This window comes from Pogoniulus pusillus, chromosome 18 (assembly GCF_015220805.1).
Source record: "Pogoniulus pusillus isolate bPogPus1 chromosome 18, bPogPus1.pri, whole genome shotgun sequence".
In the NCBI taxonomy this organism is placed as follows: domain Eukaryota; kingdom Metazoa; phylum Chordata; class Aves; order Piciformes; family Lybiidae; genus Pogoniulus; species Pogoniulus pusillus.
In genome coordinates, this window is record NC_087281.1 from 9,110,614 (window position 1) to 9,134,718 (window position 24,105).

Sequence of the window (24,105 nt, forward strand, 5' to 3'; positions counted from 1 at the left end):
TGTTGTTCTCCAGTTCTGCGTTCATAACTTCAGGAAAAAAAGAAGTGCTTTGACTTTATCTGTACAGAATTTTTATAGGGTTTCCCATACCAGTTTTACTTTGCTGTGTAGATTTTAAATAAGTGGTAACAGGCAGTAGCTGCTGACTCCTTGCTTCTAACATCTGTCACCTCGCAAATGTGCTTTGTGCCAAGCTGTGATTAACCTCTGTATTTTCAGTTCATTTTAGTCTCTCCATTAAAAGCATAATAGTGCATTTCTCCTGGCCAGAGAAAGCCAAGAAAAGTTTATAACTAAAGGTTATAAAGGCCCTGCAATTCAAGAGAGATGCTGAGTGACTGGAGTGTCTCTGGAGAAGGGAGACAAAGCTAGTGAGGGACCTGGAACACAAACCCTATGAGAAGAGACTGAAGGAGCTGGGGGTGTGCAGCCTGGAGAAGAGGAGGCTCAGGGGAGACCTCGTTGCTGTCTACAACTACCTGAAGGGAGGTTGTAGCCAGGTGGGGGTTGGCCTCCCAGGCAACCAGCAACAGAGCGAGGAGACAGTCTCAAGTTGTGCCAGGGGAAGTCTAGGCTGGATGTTAGGAGGAAGTTGTTGGCAGAGAGAGTGATTGGCATTGGAATGGGCTGCCCAGGGAGGTGGTGGAGTCACCGTCCCTGGAGGTGTTCAAGCAAAGCCTGCATGAGGCACTTAGTGCCATGGTGTAGATGGCTGGCTAGGGCTGGATGCTAGGTTGGCCTGGATGGTCTTGGAGGTCTCTTCCGACCTGGATGATTATATGAAAGATTTGGTATTGGATTGAGAAATTATCTTCACAATAGGAATGGTTACAAATAGTTTGAGAACAGTGTTTGGAAAATGATTAATCCAAAAGCATTCTATTACCCCACTAACAATAAGGTAGGAAGTTCCCAGAGACTTTAGGAATATATTAGTTGCAATGCTGGTTGTGGGAATTCCTCTGTTGTCTGTTTTTAATGAAAAATGCTCCTGAACTGCTATTGCTGCTTATAATTCAGATGTGTGGAGACAAAGAATCATAGAATCAACGAGGTTGGAAGAGACCTCCAAGATGATCCAGTCCAACCTATCCCCCAGCCCTATCCAGTCAACTAGACCATGGCACTAAAGACCCAAGAGAGAAGAGCTCGTGCTCTCTGCATCTCACCTACTTTATCCAGCCAGCTTTTTTTTGTTGAATTGTCACCAAACAAAGGGCAGAAACCTGTAACATCAGTTCTTTGCCCAAACATGCCAAGACTTGACCTAGCATGGGGTCTGTGCTGGGTAGGACATGTGGCTTGGGAGAAGAGTCCATGTGAATCCACCAATCCACAGGCCTGAGAGGGGGAGGTATCTCTCCTAGCTCCCTTCATATCAGCTTTCCTGTTTCATCCCATCTTTGTGGGAGTGGGGAGGGGTTTTGAGGGTACTGCCACACTTCCTTCTTAGAGTTGTGGGTGGGAAGGAGAAGAGGGAGTTAAGTGATACTAAGTTTTCAAAATTCTGGTATTTTAAAAATCCTGATCTTGGTAGCTTGCATTTGACTTTGACATAACGTGTGAAACACAGCAGTCTAAATGTAGTACCTTTTCCAAACAAGATCCCTCTTCTAACTCAGTGTTTTGAGGCAACCCTCAATAGTGTTTGAATTGCCATTTGAGATACAAACCCGTAATACATTTCATGTTTCATTGCTTGCAGAGAAGGAAGAAGCTGTGCCTCAGGAATTTGACTTCATCCCCCAAAACATCTGATGCTTATCTTTCATGTGAACGTTAAAAAAGTCCTGTGGATATATAGATGAAAAACACTTAACGTAGCTCTCATGCATGCAGTTATTTATTTGTCTGTAACTATGTACACAGAAGTGCAAACAATGTTTTAATTTGTTAATTTTCAGGGGATATCATTTTCAATGCTCACTATCCTGACCTGCCACCAGATTTTATTTTTGGAGAGGATGCTGAATTTTTGCCAGATCCTTCTGCCTTGCATGTAAGTACCTTACGCTTTGAGAACCTTATGCTATGCAAAGAGACTTGACATTTGCAGAGTATCTTCAGCAGGAGGAATTTGCCGACAGTGCAGAATCCACAACTTGTATCTCGCTTTTGGGTGAATAGAAACACTTTGTCTTCTAATCTGGTTTAAAGTTGAATCCCTAAAAATTGTGAATTGTAGAAAATACTTTGAGACAAGAGGACATGCACAGTGACTACTCAGAGTATCTTTACAAAGATGTCTTTCAGTATCTGACTGTCTTAAAAGATCTCTTCCAACCTGGTTGATTCTGTGGTTCTGTTCTATGATCTGCTTCATCAAAAAAAGGATTGCTCCACTGTATCTTTAAAAGGCTTTTTGTTCCAGAAAACGTAGAGTAATGATCTGTAGTGATGTTGATCATAAAATCATAGAATCAACCAGGTTGGAAGAGACCTCCAAGATCATCCAGTCCAGCCTAGCACCCAGCCCTAGCCACTCAACTAGACCATGGCACTAAGTGCCTCATCCAGTCTTGAACACCTCCAGGGATGGTGACTCCACCACCTCCCTGGGCAGCCCATTCCAATGCCAATCATTCTCTCTGGGAAGTGGTCACTCTCTCCTAACATCCATCCTGTACTTCCCCTGGCACAACTTGAGACTGTGTCCCCTTGTTCTACTGCTTGTTGCCTGGGAGAAGAGGCCAACCCCCACCTGGCTACAGCCTCCCTTCAGGTAGTTGTAGACAGCAATGAGGTCTGCCCTAAGCCTCCTCCAGGCTGTACACCCCCAGCTCCCTCAGCCTCTCCTCATAGGGTTTGTGTTCCAGGCCAGATGTGGCCTGACCAGTGTTGAGTTCAGAGGAAGAATAACCTCCCTCGTCCTGCTGGCCACACTATGATGTTGGTTTTCCAACGAGGACAGATAAAAAGAGGTTCTGTGGTGTTCAGAGCACTGTGCCAAATTAAAAGCCTGCTTGTCTCTGGTAGTGGTGCCATAAAGACAAGGAAATGTCCTTTAAGGTGGCAAGGTTACAGATTGCCTTCATGAGAAGATATTTTTACATGATCTTACTAATATGGAAGAGAAAACACCACAACCTCAGACAAAGGGTTTTTTTATTCACTGTTAAAGCCTTGTTTGTAATGCTTTTAAAATACTTCTCCCTTTCAGAAGTACTGAAAGCCATATTAACGTATTTCGAAAGCCAGAGTACTATTCTCTTTTACTCTCCTTCTCTCTTTGGACTCCATTCTCTTGTCATTGCAGACCTGCAGCCTGGTTTCTGCATTGGCAGTATTGCTTGCCAGTAGTGCTTGGGCATATTTTTTCCAGTAAACACTCAGTGCCTTGTGCTGATGATACAGAGTTTTAGTAGCTGTGTCAAAAAAAATAAGCTGTTGCCAGAAAAGTATGCTTTTGCCAGGGAGCTCTACTGTAATTCTTGCTTGGTCACGTAGGTCATGAGCATGTCTATTTTTTTTTTCCTGGTAATATTCAGCTTTTATTAGAAAATTGACCTCAAAAGCAATTGCCACTTGGAATACACTTTATTTTATACCCTTCTTGTAAGGATGGATAAGAATCACTGACAGAAATGGACACCAGGGAAATGTCTTTTAATTGAACTATTTCTGGCCAGAGCCTTGCTAGGGGAGAGGCTTTTTGCATTTTCCTTTCCTGCAGCCTCTTTTGTGCTGTATCAGGGTGTCTCCTGTGTGGCTGGATGATTTTGTCAGGTATGGGAGCTCCCCAAACTCGGAGGCTGTTGTGCTTTTCAGTTTTGGGGTAGGGCTATCACGGGGGAAGAACTTGAGCAGTGGCCACAGAACGGAACATGTCCTTCACATGTGACATGAGAGCTGTGTTGAATTTGGGGTTTTCAGTTTTATTTACTTCATGTTAAGTTATATTGAAAGACTACACAATCTTAAAAGAATTAATTTAACAATTATTTTTATCATACCTGTGGTGGTTTGGGTGTTTCCTGCCCCCTCACACTTTGGAAATCTCCCAGTCTAGACTCAGCCAGCTCTGGAAATTGAGTGAAGCTTATTATTTACAGCTAGCACAATATACAAGCAGATATTTACAGTATATACAGTTATAGACAGAAATAGACAAGGGAAAAGCTAATACAGAAAGACAACAGCCCTCCCAGAAACCTGAGTCCCCAGGAGGGGCTCCAAACCATTCCTTCACCTACCCCTCTCAACCTTTCCTCAGTCCCAAGGAAGAATGGAGGTTTGGCTGGGGGGTTAGGAAGCAAAGTGGATTAGGAAGGAAAAATAGAGGGTGAGGTTAGAAAGAGAGGTGCAGCTTGGAGCTTCCCAGCAGCGGAAGTTGTGACTCTCTTATCTATGTTTGGATTTTTGTTTTCATACATCTCAGCAAGCCTATGAGTGAGGTAGACATCAGCCTTGTTTTCCTTCCACAGCCTGTAATCTAGTCCTTCTCACCAAAACGTTCTAGCTAGGCTCAAACTAGCACAATAACACATTTTTTAAAGGGTGAATTTCTTTCTTTGCTTCCCCTGATAACTTTTCTGTTAAGTATACAAACCTCTCTGGGCAGAGGGCATGGTGCAACCGAATAGCTATTTTGTTAGACTTGTTTATGGGAAAGGTTTCCTTTGTGTAACTGCTTCAGAATTGTTTTCATACTTTCATTTTCCAGTTCTCTTATTCCTCTTCTCTTGTTTCATTGTTTCACAATCTTATAGTCTCCTGCGATGTATTCACACTAATAGCAACTTTCTGTAGTTGATTAGAGGAAGATGATCACTTTTTTATGCTGGAAAGATGAAATTAATTGCTAATAGTGAATGAGATGTTAAAGGTTCTTCTGGGGCTTGTTGCAGAAATGCTGTTTATATATGGAGCATGATATGATACCATATTTCTCATCTGAAAAGAAGTCACTAGCACTAGTGATCCACAGCAAAACCTCCAAGGATTAAAATGTTCTTTTTGTTCATTCTGTTGTTGTCCTTCTTATGTTGTTCATTAGTGATACTTCTTTGGGATGTGCTGCTTTGTTCTGTGCTTAGGCAGAAGAAAACTTCCTGTCCTCTTCACTGGGAAGCAACTTGAAGAGCCATTTTCTCCTTGGTGCTTAATGATGTATTAACCAGCCTATTTTAAAGTGAATTAAAAATGAACCAAAATTATTTTTTCAAGCCAACAGCTTTCCTTGAGTGTGATTGGTTGGAATAAATCACCAGCCTAGCTCAAGGTTTGGAAGCATAATGAAGCTATATTTACAAAAGCAAGTTAAAATCTAGAAGCATAAAATGCAGTATATATGTACAAAATAGATTTATGTATATTTACAATTCTGAAACAACACAAAGACTCCCCTGGACAAGGGAAAAGTAAAATAGCTCTCCACTCCCTACCCTGTTTAAGGGAAGATGAGAAAGCAGAAAAGACCTGCTGTTACTCCTTAGCCATAACAAGAGCCTCAGCCCAGGTCAGCAAAACCATGCAAAAGCACCAGCCAGCAGCAGCCAGAGAAAAGGAAGAAAGAACAGTTTGTACAGCACACCATATCCTAATCAACACAATGGAATCATATAGGCCTATCTGTTTTTCTTTTGTATCTAGTCCCCTGTTTTATTTGCCTTTTATGATGTTCTACCTACAATGGAATCATATAGACCTATCTGTTTTTCTTTTGTATCTAATCCCCTGTTTTATTTACCTTTTGTGATGTTCTACTCAAGGTCTCTGGAATTTTTCTGTCCTGAACAGTCAAATGCAGTTACTTTTTGACAGTAAAAATTACAAGACTGAGATACTGTTTCTTCTCCCAGACAACCTGCAATAGAACAAGGGGACACAGTCTCAAGTTGTTCCAGGGGAAGTACAGGATGGATGGTAGGAGAAAGTTATTGCCAGAGTGATTGGCATTGGAATGGGCTGCCCAGGGAGGTGGTGGAGTCACTGTCCCTGGAGGTGTTGAAAAAAAGCCTGGATGAGGCACTTAGTACTATGGTGTAGTTGACTGGCTAGGGCTGGGTGCTAGGTTGGACTGGATGATCTTGGAGGTCTCTTCCAACCTGGTTAATTCTATGAACTATGAAATTTAAAGGTTGAGGAAAGTGATTCTTCCCCTCTACTCCACACTGGTGAGACCTTGCCTGGAGTACTGCATCCAGTTCTGAAGCCCCTGTTACAAGAAGGATATGGATGTGTTGGAAGGTGTCCAGAGAAGGGCCACAAGGATGATCAGAGGGTTGGATCTCCTCTCCTTTGAGGAGAGTCTGAGGGAGTTCGGGCTGTTCAGTTTTTGTAGAGGAGAAGGCTCTGAGGTGACCTTATTATGGCCTTTCAGTATCTTAAGGGGGCCTACAAGAAAGCTGGGGAAGGACTTTTTAGTCTGTCAGGTAGTGGATAGGACTGGGGGGAATGGAACAAAACTGGAAATGGGTAGATTCAGACTGGATGTTAGGAAGAAGCTCTTCAACATGAGGGTGGTGAGACCCTGGAACAGGTTGCCCAGGGAGGTGGTAGAAGCCCCATCTCTGGAGGTGTTTAAGGCCAGGCTGGATGAGGCTCTGGTCTGGTGTGAGGTGTCCCTGCCCATGGCAGGGGGGATTTGAACTAGATCCTTGTGGTCCCTTCCAACCCTGACTGATTCTGTGATTCTATAAAATACAGCATTTCATAAAAGCAGATGCTGTAGGTGAAGATGTTACTGTTGTTTTTTTTTGTTTTGTGTGGTTTTTGCTTTTTTTCCCTCAATTCCTGAGTGGTTAGGCTGGTGTTTCAGCAGTGGGGTGATAATGTTGAGTACACTTGTTCCTACAAGCTGAGCTAATCAACTACTTCATTGCACTGCTGTTGCTATTGCAGAATCATGTCAACAATGCTTGTTAAAACTCAGCTTTTCTTCTACGTCTTCCACAAATATTAAGGTCACTTCAGTTTGAAACTCAGGTCAAGCCTCCACTCGAGCACTGCAAAAATCTATGCTTCATTATGTGCATTACCAGAAGTAGCTACACTACTCATTTCAGAGACTAATTGCATGTATTTTGATCTGCTGGAATGTAGAAATCGAGAAACAACAAAGGGACAACTGTTCCTTTTATTTTGGTTTGTCAAACAGTTTTAATTACAGTCAGAGAGCTAAATTCTTTAGGTTGATGATGCTATTCATGCTCAAAATATTATCAGAAATAAACACTTATTCTTTATAAATTAGGATATTTATAATGAAAATAGTGTGTATTTACTACTTGTGTGTATAGTATGCCTAAATAAATCAGCTTCTCAGAATGTAAATAGAAAAGTTCTTCCCTGCTCCAGTGTTTATTCATTTTTTGGATGACAAGTATTAGAAATGTGTTTTAAAAACAACCTGTGATTCACTGCACTCTGATTAAAAATGCACTTGGCACAAAGTGACATTAATGATTGTGTACGGATGAGATTAATTTGGAGCTCATTACAATGACGCCAGTTTGAGTAACAAGAATTGTTTGTTATGTTAGCCTAGTTGATTGTTAATGGGAGCCAGGTAATAACTGCAGTGCTTATGCAAAATGTTAACCCCATTTTCCCAGTGGTTTTTGGAGTGTATTCTGTTTGGCAAAGCAGATGCAATAGCAGTATAAGCAGGCTAACCGTTGCATTAAGGATTTGGGCTTTTTAGCATCCTGCTACAGATCTTCAGCTAATCTCCTCAGAATATTCTGCCCACCCATTGCTATTAGCCTTAGTGGGGATGGAGGCCAGAGGATATTAGCTTTTCTTTTAAACTCACTAAGTGTTGAAAGCCTTGTGGGAATACTTAAAGCTGCGTTCCCATGGGAGGAGGGCTTTTCCATTGCAGAACTTCAGAGCATGGGCCACTGCAGTTCTTAGGCCAGTAGTAATATTGGGAAGACTGTTCCCCCTTGTTTAATTGTCAATAGTGAATACACATTTCAGTCATTGTGTAGTTAATTCAGCTAGTTAAATGCTACTCAAGTGTGTTTGTTCTCTGTCATGCTCTGCTCCTTGCATAAAGCAATGTTTACTTGAAACTCTTTGTCTCAGTTCTAATTTAAATTCCCAGAGACTCTGATAAATTTGATAGAACCAATAACAATTCTATAAAGTGCCCTTCCCTCTTCCCCTGCTTTGCCAAAAGAAAGGGATTAGATGGAGAGAGAGAAAAGGTAAGCACACCCAAAAAAATGAATCTCACTCTGATTTGGAAGTTAAAAAGAAAAGTTTAATAATAACTGAAAGAGGTATCTGAGGTAGGGAAGTTACAAAAGGTTAGGGAAGGGAAAAAATAGCAAATACAAAATGTATAAATACATGTGGGTGATGGCCACGTGGGGAAACAAAGAGAACCCAGGAACTGATGCTAATGCTGGTATGCAGGGAGCAGAGAGGTGCAGAGAGAGGGAAACAGGAAGCCCTCCTGCTTTTATGGGACAGTAAGGGGGAGTGAGCTAACCATCACCTGGTGGTGTTCAGACCTACCCCTGGGGAGTGGTCAAGACCACCTAGGGTCAGGTTCAGGGTTACTCCCACTGCAGGGTTAACCCTGTACACTCTTGTAATTGCTAGATGTTACATTTGTCATTTGACTATATGATGGCTGTATTGTTTTTCATGGCTGTATTCATAAGTTTAATGATAACTTGCTGAGTTAGCTTTTAATGGGTGGGGAAGAGATCCTCTAAATACCTCTCTTTTCTCTAACTGTTCCTTATTTGCTATTATATGCGTGAGATGGATGTTTGACAGTGTGAGTTGTTCCTGTGCTTACACAAAGAAATGCCCAAACCCCCTTACATTAGTTAATACCATTCAGGCTATCCTGTTTTTAAAATCTAGCTGTAGTATTGGCAAAAATGCAGAGGTTATGTGTTCTGTTATGAAGGCACCAACGTAAAGGCAAGGAGCATGATGACTTTTAGAGTATGATTCTGAAGTCACAGCAGTGGGTTGTCTTTGGCTGGGAAATGGGTAAGCTGAAGGTGGTTTAGCATTGCTGTCTCTTCTGCTTGCTTTAATTGGGATGGCTGCAGCAGATTTAATTTTTATACCATTAACCTACTACTCCTGTACTGGAAAACCTTAAATTCCTTTGGTGTCATTTGAACTTTGGGAATTTAAGTGAAACAGCGTGCAGGATTGGATCCTGCATTTTATTAGATGTTTTTTTCCTCTTATTTTAAGCTTTCTTTATACTCAATTTTTTTCTGTTCACATTTCAATCACATCTTGATTTCCAGACAAAAATGTTTTCATTATTTATAATCTGATGCCATTTACTGCTGCAAATTTGAGTTCTGAAAACTGTTTTGTCCTCTCCTATATTGATACTACCTATTTGTGTATCTGCAGGATGTATGTATATGTCTGTGTGACTACACCTATATATGATAATCTGTATATAAGGTCGGGTTCTTTATGTGGTCACTAAGGCCTTGCTGAATCAGTACAGATACACAGTATTGACAAAATCTCATTTTACACCATCAGAAGAGTAATTAAGTCAGGAACTTTACTGACAGAAGGACCTTTTCTCTGGTATTGCTGGCATTTATCATACATGTTTTAGTCTGTTTTGTCGAGCAATAGACCTGTGCCAGTACAACATTTCTGCCAGATACAACTACCTGAAGGGAGGTTGTAGCTAGGTGGGGGTTAGTCTCTTCTGCCAGGCAACAAGTAGTAGAACAAGGGGACACAGTCTCAAGGTGTGCCAGGGGAAGTCTAGTCTGGATGTTAGGAGGAAGTTGTTGGCAGAGAGAGTGATTGGCATTGGAATGGGCTGCCCAGGGAGGTGGTGGAGTCACTGTCCCTGGAGATGTTCAAGCAAAGCCTGGATGAGGCACTTAGTACCATGGTCTAGTTGAGAGGCTAGGGCTGGGTGCTAGGCTGGACTGGATGATCTGATCTTGTTCACGTACTTAGATATGTACTTAGTTTGCAAGAAATAAAGACCATGCTAGTGGTAAGGGTGGTATAATGAATTCCAGCATTTTATTGACTTTCAAGTCCTCATGAGTTAAAACCAGTAGTATGATATCTCAAGACTGATATATGGAAAAATGGCATGCCTTTTATTTGCAAGTCTGAGAAGCCAATAATAATGTTTAATATGAACTAGCAAAATGATAATGTAGTTACAACTATCTTTGCTTCACTTAATTAAAATATAATCATACTAGAGCACAATCTTATTAGCATTTGGGGAAAAAAAGTGTCATTAGGGAAACTGGCAGAAAAATTAAAGGATTCTGGCCCTGGTATCTAATGGTACTGGCACAATACACTCTACTTCCTCACAAGAAGTCTAGAACAAGAAATGGCTTGGCTTACAGACAGCAGCTTGTTAGCTTTCTAGAAACACATTTACCAAGTCTTATTTTTTATTTATTAAAAGACAGAAAAATTTAGCAGAGGCTTTCTGTATTGAGAATACATTTAAATTCAATGTAGAGTGATATTGAATTCAAGTTGAGTCATGATAATTCATTTTTCTGTATTGAAAGTTGTTTGTGAATGTGCAAGCAGATCAGACTTTTAACTGAATACAGAAGGTCAGTTAGAACTACTAATCCTGTCTGATAATGGAATTTCTTATATCATAGAATCAACCAGGTGGGAAGAGACCTCCAAGATCAGCCAGGCCAACCTAGCACCCAGCCCTAGCCACTCAACTAGACCATGGCACTAAGTGCCTCAGCCAGGCTTTTCTTGAACACCTCCAGGGACGATGACTCCCAGCTCCCTGGGCAGCCCATTCCAATGCCAATCACTCTCTCTGCCAACAACTTCCTCCTAACATCCAGTGTATACCTCCCCTGGCACAACTTGAGACTGTGTCCCCTTGTTGTGTTGCTGGTTGCCTGGGAGAAGAGACCAACCCCCACCTGGCTACAATCTCCCTTCAGATACTTGTAGACAGCAATGATTTCGGTCCCCCCTGAGCCTCCTCCAAGCTAAACAACATGCTAATTCATGGTGTTTAAGATTTCAAATAAGTGTTTATAAGCTATTGCAATTTTTTGCTTCCTGTTTCATAGCCTCTAACCAAAACAAACAATATATATATATATTGACTGTCCCAAGCTTTGCTATATGCAAACTTTTGACCTGCTATACATGGTAGCTGGTAGAGCACACAAAGTCTACAAATTCTCTGGTTGTGTTTGCCGTGACAGAAGTGCTCTTGAGTTGCACTGTTCTTGCAGAGTGTTGAGTTTTGATGTTTGCTTGTGCCCAAAATTGATCATTTCAGCAGATCACTCCAGAAAGTTGTTCCAGTGGTGCCTTTGGGGGAGGGAGATATGTGGAACCTGTGAAAATAAGATGACAAGTAGATGGCATGTAGGTTTATAGTGATTGATTTGAAACCGCAGCCTGTAGGATGTTTAAGTGCTGGCTGCTAAGAAACTGAAGCCTTTGAATTTGTTATAACACTCCAGCCCTGCAAACACTGTGAGGAATATCTGTTGATAGAAAGATGTGAGCATATGGCAGATAATTATCCTGTGCCTTTTTCTGTGAGCAGTTTGCCACAGTGGCCCATGAAGACTATAGAAAGTAGGGACTGTAACCCAGATATCTATTTCTAAGCTAATAATGTAACCACTGGATCCATATCTCATTTATATGGAGCACAAATCCTGGTATCAAAGTGTGATCTTTCTCATTTCAGGTTAAAACAAAATGCAAACTTATACTGACTGTAAGCCACCGTGGGGTGCAAGTAGTGTGCATGATTATAAACAAAATGCAAATCTGTACTTATTCTTTATGATAATTCTGGATGAAAGATGCTATAGAAATATATTACCACTTCATGGGCTTGGGAGGTTTTGTTTACTGACATTTTCTCGCAAAAGTTAATTCCTTGCTTAGAAATATAAAAGTACACTCACTTAAAATAAGATCTTGCTGTTGTTTCCTGTAGTATAGCCAGGAAAAACAGTTGCAATCTGTCTTCTTAAAAATCACATTCCTGGAAGACATTTTGGCAACCTGGCTATTTAAACACATGTCAAAGAAAAACAACTTCAGATCAATTAGAAATTGTTATCTTATTCTTTGCGATAGTGTGGAACTTTAGCTTGTTGCAGGCATTGCCTGGAGTTAGGAGAGGAGCAGTAACCTGAGAGGGAGGCTATGAATTAGCTGCTTAAGGAACACACAGTGCATTACGTGCTGGAAAAAAGTGGGAATAGGTAGGCACAGACACTGAGTAGCTTGCATAGGTTCTTGATTAGCTTTTTGGAAGGATCAAGGAAGAACTGCAAAGCACTAAATGTTCCAGAACAAAATTCAAGTGTGGCTTCCTTGCCAGCAGTTGAATAGTATGTGGCTACTTTGGAAAGCTAAGTTCTGCATGTGTTTGCTAGTAGGGATGAGAAGCTACTTTGGGGATTTTTCACTTGCCTCACCTCTAAGAACATTTCTTAAAGCTGCTACTGCCTGGCTGCAAATGTCTCTCTTTGAAATCCAGTTGGTGTTACTGCTATTCATTTAAATGAGTTGCTGGTGAAATGGCTTAAATCGCACGCAGTGGGTGGCCTTATAATATCTTTGCCTCTTTGTATACGCTTCCAAGTGAACTCATTTTCTTAACACTTTCGCTGTGTCTGGTGGTGCAAAAACCTTTTCTTATCAAACTGCTCACTTGCTGTGCAGCCAGATCCTGTCAGGAAACAGGATCAAGAGCTGGGGAACTTGAAGATTGGCTTAGCATCCCAACAAAATCTGTGGGATTATACCTCTTTGTGAAAAGTGTGCTCTTGGAGCTGATTTATTATGTGGCAGTTCTTCAGAACAGATCTTCTGAATCACTTTGGATTTCTCCAAACTAGACATGTTTTAATGGATGCCTCTGGTCTGCTAGTCTATGTATAATAACCAAAAATTACTTTTTCATTTATACTGCAGTGCTGTAAGGTGGAGGGCAAAAGCTAGTGGGTTTAAGGTCTAGATAATTATTTTCTTAAAGACCTTTCCTTGAAACCTCACAAAATAAACTGCACTGATTCCTATTTGCTTTGAAGCCTGAGGTTTAAGATTCTGGTAATTTAAACATTTCTGCAGGCTAATAGTGCATATAATACTGCATTGCTAAATAAAATCATATTCAGGAGATCCTTTATCTCTAATGAAGGAGGTCAGTGTACTGTTGCATGGATGCTACTCCCAGTGACTGTTGTGACAAATCTTTGCATGTTCTTGGAAGAACAATTATAGTGCTAAAATTGTTACAGTTAAGCTGTTTGGCAAAGGGTTGACCTGTTAAACATAACCTTCTACTAGTTAGATTTCAGCAGTGTGTGTTAGTAGTTGCTTACTTTGTCTTTGAAGTGAGAAATGGAAGGAAAATTAAAGGTACCACTTGAAAATGAGGAGAAAATGTATTGTGTTTCTGACACATTGCAGAAACCAGATCACAGTAATCTCACTGAATCATAGAATGTTACAGGCTGAAGGGGACCTCAAAAGATTATCCAGTCTAACTCCCCTGCCACACCAGATCACACAAGAACACATCCTGGCAGGTTTTCAATATCTCCAGAGAGGGAGACTCCGAAACCCCCCTGGGCAGCCTGTTCCAGTGCTCTGTCACCCTCACAGCGAAAAAAATTCCTCTGCATGTTTAAATGAGACCTCCTATGCCTCAACTCCCACCCATTGCCCCTTGTGCTGTCATGGGGCATCACAAAGCGGAGCCTGGCTCCAGCCTCCAGACACTCACCCTTTACATATTTATAAACACCTTTGAGGTCTCACCTCTCAGTCTCCTCCAAGCAGTACAGCCCCAGCTCCCTCAGTCTCTCCTTAGAGTGAAGATGTGCCACTCCGTTCAGCTTTTTTATGGCTCTGTGTAGGACTCTCTCAAGCAGTTCCCTGCCTTTGAACTGAGAGGCCCAAAACTGGACACAATAGTCCAGATGTGACCTCAGCAGGGCAGTGTAGAGGGGCAGGAGAACCTAATAACTGCATGCCTTATGGTACACCCCAGAATGGCAGTGGCCTTCCTTGCACAAGAGCACATTCCTGGCTCACGGTTAACTTTCCATTCACTAGGACCTCCAGGTCCTTTTCCCCTTTGCTGCCTTCCAACAGGTCAATCTGCAGCCTGTATTGATACCTGGGGTTGTTCTGTCCTAGGTGTACGACTCTACACTTGCCCCTGTTGAACTTCATTCAATTTCCCCCTGCCCAACTAAGTCTGGCTGAATGGCAGCACAACCCTCTGCTGTGGCAGCCACTCCACCCAGCTTGGTGTCATCAGCAAACTTGCTGATAGTACACTCCGTGCCCTCATCCAGGTCATTCATGAATGTAGTGAATTGTACTGGTCCCTGTGAATGCTTTTAGAAGTATTTTCAGATGATTAAGCCTAATGCTTAGAGCAACTAAGCAACACTGAAAGGTAGGGAAAAAGACATTTCGTGCACAGGTGTGTGCATGAAATTTTAGGAGTTTAGATCTGTAAGGACCAGCACTTTGGCAAAGTTAATGAAACACCCAGGAATGCAGTGGCCAAGCTAAATAACAAGTGCTACAATAATACAATTCTAAAGTTGAAAATTATTATGTGTTACAGAAAAAATGTGTAACCATTGAGTATTTACTCTTTCACCAGTGAGAATCTGTTGGAACTGATGGATGTACTGGGTGGGTAGTTGCATTGTTCTCCAGGTGATTTGTTGTCATAACCAGTTCTTACTTTGTTTGAATCTTTATTTGCTGAATGAAAGGTATTTAGAAAAGGATCTTACAATCAAATAGTTAATTTCAATTCCCTTGTCTTGAATGCAAGACAACATAAGCACAGTTTTGAAGCAGTGTTCTTGAATGCTTTGAAGAGCGATAGTCTAGTTCTGTGCTTGACAAATGACAATGGATTTCCTCTTGCTTTTTTTTTGTTCTGTGGTGTAACATTAAAAAAAAACAACAACTAAGGTTTAGTTGCATTTAGGTCAGTTATTAAAATACTGTATGTCATTTCCTTTGACAGAACATTTCTATTGTGTTATACTAATGTCATTAGGAAGAAAGGTTATTCCCACTTGTCTGGCTGATATCAATGAATACTGGCATATTACATCCTCTGCCTTTCTGGAAATGCTTTATTTGAGCAGCAGCTTCAGAACAGGAAATGTAAGCTTTTACATAGTCTCATTTCAGACAGCATGTTACAAAATGTGTTTCCTAGAACACCTGACATTCTCTCTGCTCTTGTGAGACCCCACCTGCAGTACTGTAGACAAGCTTAAATGAGTTCAACTTGGGAACAATTTTTTACCAGTTGTAGATGGCAGACAATGTAGAACAACACTTTCAGTCTTTCTGCAGCCTATTTTTGAGGAACCAACATGAACCATCTTAGTTTCTCACCCATGACACTGTGCTTCTAAAAGCAGAGTTTCAGGAAAAGAATCTTAGCCATGATCAACAACCATTTTTACTGTAATGATACTGAACAGGAGTACAGTTTAATTTCTCTAATTGTGCATCAAACTGTTCATTCTTCCACGTAAAACAAAGGAAACTGTAATCAGCAGTTATGTCCTGTTCTATTTCCTAAGTTGAGCCTATCAATCTTCAGTCAATCTGACCACCAGGTCTTCTTCAAATCTGTACCTAAAGATAAGTGTTTTCCCCTAAGTGCACCATCCACACTCCTAAGTTTTCCTTTTTGCCTGTCCATGTACAAACAGTGTCCAAGTTGCTGAAGAATGAGAGCACCATCTTCTGAAAGGCTATCCCAAACCATCCAGGAATGTGTCTTTTTCAATCTAGTCCCAAGAGTGATGCTTAGACAATGAACGCAGCACTGCTTCCATAGTTACCCAGGAATCATGAATCATGTTGCTGAAAGTCATGTCTCTGAGACAGAGAAAGATTATATTCCTGGATTGTGTTTCGTTTCTGTCTTTGCTTGTATGTAAGTAGTGCATACACAGACTTCTTTGCCTCTGTTAGCTATTAACTTCAATGAGATGAAGTGGAGGGGATGAGTAGAATATATTTAGATAGTCTTAAAATTAATCCCTGCAGCATTGAGAACTTCAGGAAAAACAAAATGTAGTAATATTTGAGGTAAAATGATCTTAGTGGACATTATTGACTTTTTTTTTCACAAATGTATTTATTATTTTATTGTTGTCTCAAGAAGCAAGAGGTTCAAGGAAGCAACATGTGTTTCATCTCACTTTCACTGGCAGATTAGACTTTTACATTTTAAATGATGATAATGAAAATGAGAAATTCATTTTGATAAGACCTGAATAACTGTAGCTTCACAGGATACCAGGGACTGGAGGGACTCTAAAGATCATCTGGTCCTGCCCCACTACCTGAGATGCATCACCTAGAGCAGATCACACTAGAATGCATCCAGACAGTTCTTGAATATCTTCAGAGATGGAGACTCCACAGCCTCCCTGGGCAGCTGGTTGCAGTGCTCTGAAGGAAACATATGAAGTTGTGGAAAGAAAAATACTTGCAATATTAATCCACCATACACATATATTGAGTTCCAGAAGGATATATCATAAACTGCAGTCATCACAGACAAACATTAAAAGCCCTTTCAGCAGAAATATCAATGTAATTGGAGATTGGGCTACAACTAAATTTCATGGTAGAGCTGAGGGTGTGGTGTCTGGTGGATAGGTGATTATAAGCTTTCTGTCTGCCTATCCAGACTATCAGGAGATAAAATTTGTAAGCATCTCATTCGCTGATTTTTCAGATCAGAACTATGGAATCTGACTTTCATAAATACTCTGGTTCAGTTTGGGCTTTTTGTAAACAGCCTCTTAGGTAAAAAAAAAAAATAGCTGAGGCTGAAAAAGGCCTTTGGAGAACATCGATTCCAACCTGCCTGCCTGGACAGAGCCAGGTTTGGAGTATTTCTGAGGACAGAGGCTTGACAAGCTCTCCTTGCAACCGGTTTACTCACATGTGTTGGTTTTGGCATTACATAAAATATGAAGAGGTTGTTTTTTATCGAGTTTCATGCCTTTACTTAACCTAGGTTCAGACACATACTGCCAGGCAGTTGTGCCACAGCTACTTCTAAGTACAGAAGTGTTTTCTGTCTGTCGTAATGCAAAGCGCTGCGTAGCTTAGCAGCTCTTCCACTGAAGAGGTTAGAAGCAGCAGATGCTTTTTGTGGCCTTGCTGGGGACTGTAACCTCTGCACATAACTTCTTTATGCAATGTCTGCAGCTTTCAGGACAGAAGTACCCAGGCCACCTGTGACCACTTGAGGTTCAGATACTGGTTCTAAGTAATTTTATTTGAAGCTAGTCTATATTACTAGTGCACAGGATCACAGATCACAGGATGTCAGGGGTTAGAAGGCACCCAAAGAGATTACTGAGTCCTGCCAGAGCAGGAACATACAATCTAGCTCAGATCACAGAGGAATGCATCCAGACAGGCCTGGAAAGTCTCCAGGGAAGGAGACTCCACAGCCTCTCTGGGGAGCCTGTGCCAGTGCTCTGTAACTCTTCCAGTAAAGAATTCCCACCTTGTGTTGAGGTGGGACCTCCTGTGCTGCAGCTTCCATCCATTGCTCCTTGTCCTATCACAGGGAGCAGTGAGCAGAGCCTGTTCCCTCCCTACTGACCTCCAGCCCTCAGATATTTATAAACATTTATTAAATCCCCTCTCAGTCTTCTCCAGACTAAAAAGCCCCAGGATCCTCAGCCTCTCCTCATCAGGCAATCCCCAAGTCATCCTTGTAGCTCTCTGCTGGACCCTCTCCAGCAGATCTCTGTCCTTTTTAAACTGGGCAGCCCAAAACTGAACACAGTACTTAAGATGAGCTCTCATCAGGGCAGAGTAGAGGTAAAGTAGGACCTCCTTTGATTTGGTGGGCACACTCTTAATACACCCCTGGATCCCTTTGGCCTTCTTGGCCACAAGGGCACATTGCTGTCCCATAGCTATCTTTTTATCCACCAACACTCCCAGGTCACTCCACAGGGCTGGTCTCCAGCAGATCACCTCCTAGCCTATAATAAACTTAGTAATATTGTTTCTTTCATGTTCTTGAATGCAACAGCCTAATTTTAGGGGGAAACAGAATGCTAATTTGCATCTGGTACAGGTGAGCCTGCTCTGGCCGTGGGATTGGACTAGATGATCTTTCAAGTAGTAGCTCAATTACCAGTTTTCTGGTAGGATTCCCTATGGACTTTTATTTGATGTTAAAGACTTTCTTTTGCTATTAGATCTGGTTCTTTTCCAAGGCTTGATAGAGTCTTTGCATTTAATATTACAGTCACATATCTTCCATATGTATGTATGCCTGTTATCAGTATGGAAAGGGAAGCACTTGTAATACAACTTTGGTCTCTATTCTTTTCTAATTTAATAGAATTTAGCTTCTTGGAATCCTTCAAACCCTGAATCCCTCCTGCTTGTTGTGAAAGAGCTTGTGCAGCAGTATCACCAATTTCAGTGCAGCCGCTTGTGCGAGAGCTCTCGTCTCATGTTTGAATATCAAACTTTACTTGAAGAGCCCCAGTATGGAGAAAACATGGAAATCTATGCTGGCAAAAAAAACAACTGGGTAAGCTATTGAGAATACTTCTGCTAAATTGCTTCTAGTGATCCTTTTCACTTTAATAAATACACCTCTTGCCTTGGAAAACTTGTGTCGTACAATGTTCTGTCAGCATGTTCTACGTTTCAAATGGTGAAAAGTTGTGTTTGACTCTCTCTTGCTTCCTGTACTCCCTGGTTTGTGCATCCCTGCCATTCCACTACCTTGGTTGAGCCAGATTTCCAGGTGAGTAACTGTCTTTCAACCTGATGCTACTTCATCTGATTTAGAGATGAAAACTTCAGTGGTGTACAGACATTTCAGCAGTTCTTTACAGGACACAATACAACATAATGTGGAAGTTTGAGTTTGCTCAGAAGTTTTGCGAGGCAAAGTAAGACAGTTGGACTCTCTACCCAGGCAAATCAGCCTGCTTAAGGGCAGGATATATTAGGGTATGCTTCTCCATTACAGTTAAGTTGATTTAATTGCTAGCTGCAGCTGCCTATATCTCTCTGGCACTTGTCTGAGCTGTGATGGTTGTTTCAGAAACCTAAACTGGAGAGGGGAAAACCAACCAAAAAAACACAAACAAACAAACAAGCCCCAAACATCCATTAGTTTTGTGCAGATTGACAGGAGGATGTGAGATGAGTTAGAGCAGTGACTTAGTTTATGTGACGGTCAGACATTAAACTACCTTGTCTGTTTCCTGAAGTTACATCCTTTGCCTGGGCAGTTTGCCGTGCTGTGTAGGAACATGCTACTTATACCACCTTAGCCTGCAAAAATGAGGCTGTTGACAGTGTTGGCTCTTTTGTCTGCCTATGATTTGATTTGCTTTTTAAAAGGTTTTATAAACTGAACTCTGACACAGGAAGCTTTGCAAAAAGCAGGTTTTGCTGCTGTTAGTATATTTATCATAAGAAGTTTGGAGTAAAATGTATCAGGTAATATTTAATTCTGTTTATACTGAACAGGTCCTCTTGTTTTCAACAATGACATACTGTTAAGATATATATTAAGAGACATCTTCAGAAACAGTATCTTCTGAAATAAAGTCTGAGAGTTGATGAAAATTCAGCTTTCCTATTATCAGGGCCTAAAATAGAGCTTTAGGTCACTAATGATCCTTAAGTTACAGGTGGCACAATGATATTTACCTTACAGCTCACAGTATTTACATTCACCAGCTTTTACTTTCTTAGAGAAGTCACCTGGGCTTTTAATTTTAAGCCAAGTAATTTTTTTTATCAGATATTTATTTTTATGGATCATATTTCATTGATCTTAAACATTATTCTCTACAGCTTGCATCCCAAACAGCTTTCCACATCTGTAAACATCAAACTGGTTTACTGAAATGCAAAGGCTTTCTGAACTGTACTGAGATTTTGTCATCATTTTTGACAGATACCATGTCTACTGAAGTCTTTTGAATCTTGCACCAGCCTTTGATGACTGAATAAAGAATATTTTTTTGGTTTCAGGTTGTTGTAGAGAGAACAGAGTCCTCCCATCTAAACAATCTGAGTTCCCCTAGACACTCCTCATAACACCTGTTCTTCAGACTCTTCACCAGCTGCTTTGTGTTTGGACATGCTGCATCACCTCAATGCATTTCTTGTAGAAAGGAATGCAGAACTGAACACAGTATTGGAGGTGTGGCCTCACCAGAGCTGAGTACAGGGGCATGATCGCTTTACTGGTCCTGCCAGTCATGCTGTTCCTGATATAGACCAGAATGCTCTTGGCCACCTGAGCACACTGCTGGCTCATGGTCAAGCAGCTCTCAGACAACACCCCAAGGTCCTATTCTGCCAGGCAACTTTCCAGCCACTCTACCCCAGACCTGCAGCATTGTATGGGGTTGTTGTGACCCAAGTGTAGGACTTGGCTTTTGGCCTTGTTACACCTCATACAGCTGACTTAGGCACATTGATTCAGCCTCTTCTGCAGGCCCTTCCTACCTTTGAGCAGATCAACATTCCCACACAGTTTGGTGTCATCTGGTTGCTTATTTGTATTCCAATAAAATCTTAAATATTTTCTGAGGTACATGCCTTTAATCACTGCAGAGCTATTTGAAGTTTCTCTAGGGTGTGCTATCACTTCTATCAAGAGGACTCTGAGAATCTGGTATAGAGATTCTATGAAGTTGTGTCTCCATCACAGAAGCTTGCTTGAGTGTCTTAAAGCTCAAAACTATGAAATTAATTTGTGTAGCTCTCCTTCCTGTCCTTCACAGTTGTCCTGTTAGTCTTGGTCATCAGCAGAATAGCTGAAAAGCAAGAGGTAGAATACATGTTATCTCCTCTGCCGAGAAGTCATTGAAATTCATATTACTGTCTCTCAGGAATTAGTAGTAGCTTGGCAGACTTCTGAAATAGTAATCTATGAATGAACCTTCTACAGTGTTATGAAAATGATTATCTTAAGTACATGTGTTAAAATTTTTTGGAGAGGATGCTTGAGTTCAGTGCTGTGTCCCTAAATGGAACAGAAATTTGCTTTTTCGCCTTCATTCCAACATCTCCAATTTCCTGTTCACCTCCCAACATCTATGACAAACCATCATCTATCTTTGAGGCTTCTTGCTGGCAGAGTACCAACTGATACAGATGCCCATTAACTAACTCATCTCTCAGTGCCATAGCCAGAAATACATCTGACTCTACATGTTGCTTGTGGCCATGCTGGTTGGGGTTGGGTAGGTGCTGCTCCCTTCTCATCCAGAACACTTTTGTAAGTAGTGCTTTGCAAAATTATCTTGACTGAATGACACGAATTCTAAATGGCAAGTTAGAGGTTTTTTTTATTTCCACTTCTTGGAGCAGCTGATGTTTTGATAAGAGGCCAATTCATCTGTTCAGTGGCCATCTGAGTTCATCAGGCTTGGTATTTTACCAGAAATTTTTTTGGCAAATGTTGCATGGCTTTTTCTTTTTTTTTTTTTGGGGGGGGGGGGGAGGGGGTGGGAGTTAAATCCCCATGAGGAGCACTGTCTGTAATAGCCATTTCACTCTGGATAAAATGCAAGTGCCCTAACTGCCAGAGTAGTTCTCATATTGTACATACAAAAGAAGTCAGGGACTTTTCTGCACACGTAAGTAACAGCATCAGAAGGTTGGCATCTATTCTCAGAGAACCATAGAATCAACCAGGTTGGAAGAGACCTCCAAGATCATCCAGTCCAACCTAGCACCCAGCCCTAGCCACTCAACTAGACCATGGCACTCAGTGCCTCATCCAGGCTTTTCTTGACCACCTCCAGGGACGGTGACTCCACCACCTCCCTGGGCAGCCCATTCCAATGCCAATCACTCTGTCTGCCAACAACTTCCTCCTAACATCCAGCCTGTACTTCCCCTGGCACAACTTGAGACTGTGTCCCCTTGATCTGTTGCTGGTTGCCTGGGAGAAGAGACCAACCCCACCTGGCTACAACCTCCCTTCAGGTAGTTGTAGACAGCAATGAGGTCCCCCCTGAGCCTCCTTTTCTCCAGGCTAAACACTCCCAGCTCCCTCAGCCTCTCCTCATGGGGTTTGTGTTCCAGGCCCCTCACCAGCTTTGTCTCCCTTCTCTGCACACATTCCAGCACCTCAACATCTCTCTTGAATTGAGGGGCCCAGAACTGGACACAGGACTCAAGGTGTGGCCTGACCAGTGCTGAGTACAGGGGAAGAATAACCTCCCATAACTAGTGTCATCAGGACAAGCTGGAGTCTGCTTTTAATTTAGTGTACACTAACTTTGTTTCATAATGTTTCCATGTGCAATTACTTTGCCTCTGTTGTGTGACTACTAGAGACAAATTTTAGAAGTCCTGAGCTAACTGGCAGTAGGGTTGATTACAACCTAACATCACACAAACCCTTTCAGCAAATGGTGTTACTGGCAGGGTGCCATTGGAAGGGTTTTGATTGCATTCAAGATCTATGTTTTTTTCTTGTTTAGTGACTGGAAGGTAGAATTAGTTATGTATTAATGCCTGATACATAGATCAGGAAACAAACTGGCACTGATATTAGCATTGCTCTTGTACACCTGCCTAATACAGTGTCTTAGTCTATACGTGCTTAGTTGCTTGGCATGAAATCTTTGCTAAGTAAAGGCATAAAACAAAGGAATCCAGTTCTGTAGCATTTTTTTCCTTTTCAGTTTTATTTCATGTCAGTGCCATAAAAAGAAATTGTACTCAGCAAACAATCACATTCTTCAGTTGCTCTGCTTAGCAGCTTACCATTCATTTTAGAAAATCTTATACCCTTCCCAGCAGCCAGAATGCCCAGAAGAGCCTCCCAACCACCCTTCCACCTTCTTTCCACCCCTCCAGCCCTATCCCTTATCAAGATTTCTCTCTTACTTGCAGGGTGAGTTGAAGTAGGTCAGAAAGGGTGGTCAAGAAGCAGAATGGTTAGTTGGAAAGTGTGCAGGGACAGGCAGAAGGGCTAATGCTGCAGAAGCCAGGCAGACACTGTCTTATCTATGTTTGTGTCCCTGTTTTTATATATCTCAGCAGAACAAATGGGTGATTTAAACATCACTATATTTTCTTTTCACTGCCATTAATCTAATTCTCTCATTAAAATACTCCAGTTAGCCTCAAACCAGCACAGAACACTTTCCTCTTGAGGTGTTAACGGACTTTGGCAAGATGTCCTTGTAGGTGCGTGGATTTCTTCTGATAACATCTGCTACATGTAGTAGAGTAGTGGCCCAAAAGGTATCACTCTAACATCTGTGTGAATTATAAGCCCTTCTGTATTGAGGAGTCTGAGTGCTGTTCCATATTGCCTGGAAAGATTGTGTGACCTCCATCCTTAGAGATATTCAGGCACCCCCATAATGTGGTCACAGACAACATGTTTGCTGTCAGGACTCTCTAGATCCCTTCCATTTTATAGAAGGGATGCTTCCATTATTTTGGACTTCTGCTTACACACTAATTATGATCCTCTTCAAAACGAGTATAGTGTTTACATTTACCCTCTTAGTGAGAACTGCAGTATGCATATCCACCAGCGATGTGTGTGCACTTGGTTAAAATCTGTGTATTATGCACTTCATGCTTAAAACAGCCTTATTTTTGCTTGGGCTGTGCAAAATGTTTAACATAGTAAAGAAAAAGTTAGGTCCAAGTGACTGTGTTCAGGAAACAAGTAGTACATATGTGTTACTGTAGGAGAATGAATGCTGTATATTCATATGGTGTTGATTTGTCCCCTTGCCTCTTAAGTAATTAATAATTCTATGTCGTCATATAACTAACTTACACACGCCAAAGTAGGGCAGTCTTAAAACTGAAGAAATACTTGGCTGCCATGTCTCAAGATTTCCTAGCCTTTTGTATTTAATGGCATAGAAGTAACAACTTCTATTACTAATTCAACGTGACAAATGTAGCTGCTGCGTGGTTACTGATGAAAAAAATTAATGTGGAGGAAATCAGGCATTTGTTTTACAAAGAGAACTAACTTCATTTCTTCATTACCACGTGGGCAAAGTCTGGTTTTAAGGAAGTGTATGAAACAGAAAGGAAATCCTTTCCATTTCCTTTGCATACACTTTGTGCATA

General features: G+C 41.4%; 1 protein-coding gene across 3 annotated transcripts in view; it reads left to right on the forward strand.

Annotated features, from left to right (window-relative positions):
* BABAM2 (BRISC and BRCA1 A complex member 2) overlaps positions 1 to 24,105 on the forward strand; it is a 185,843-nt gene that overhangs the window by 30,891 nt on the left and 130,847 nt on the right. For all 3 annotated transcript variants that reach the window (XM_064158350.1, XM_064158349.1, XM_064158348.1), the window contains 2 exons: positions 1,905 to 1,999; positions 18,359 to 18,553. In XM_064158350.1, coding sequence (XP_064014420.1) covers positions 1,905 to 1,999; positions 18,359 to 18,553 — 290 coding nt within the window. The remainder of the gene's footprint in view (positions 1 to 1,904; positions 2,000 to 18,358; positions 18,554 to 24,105) is intronic.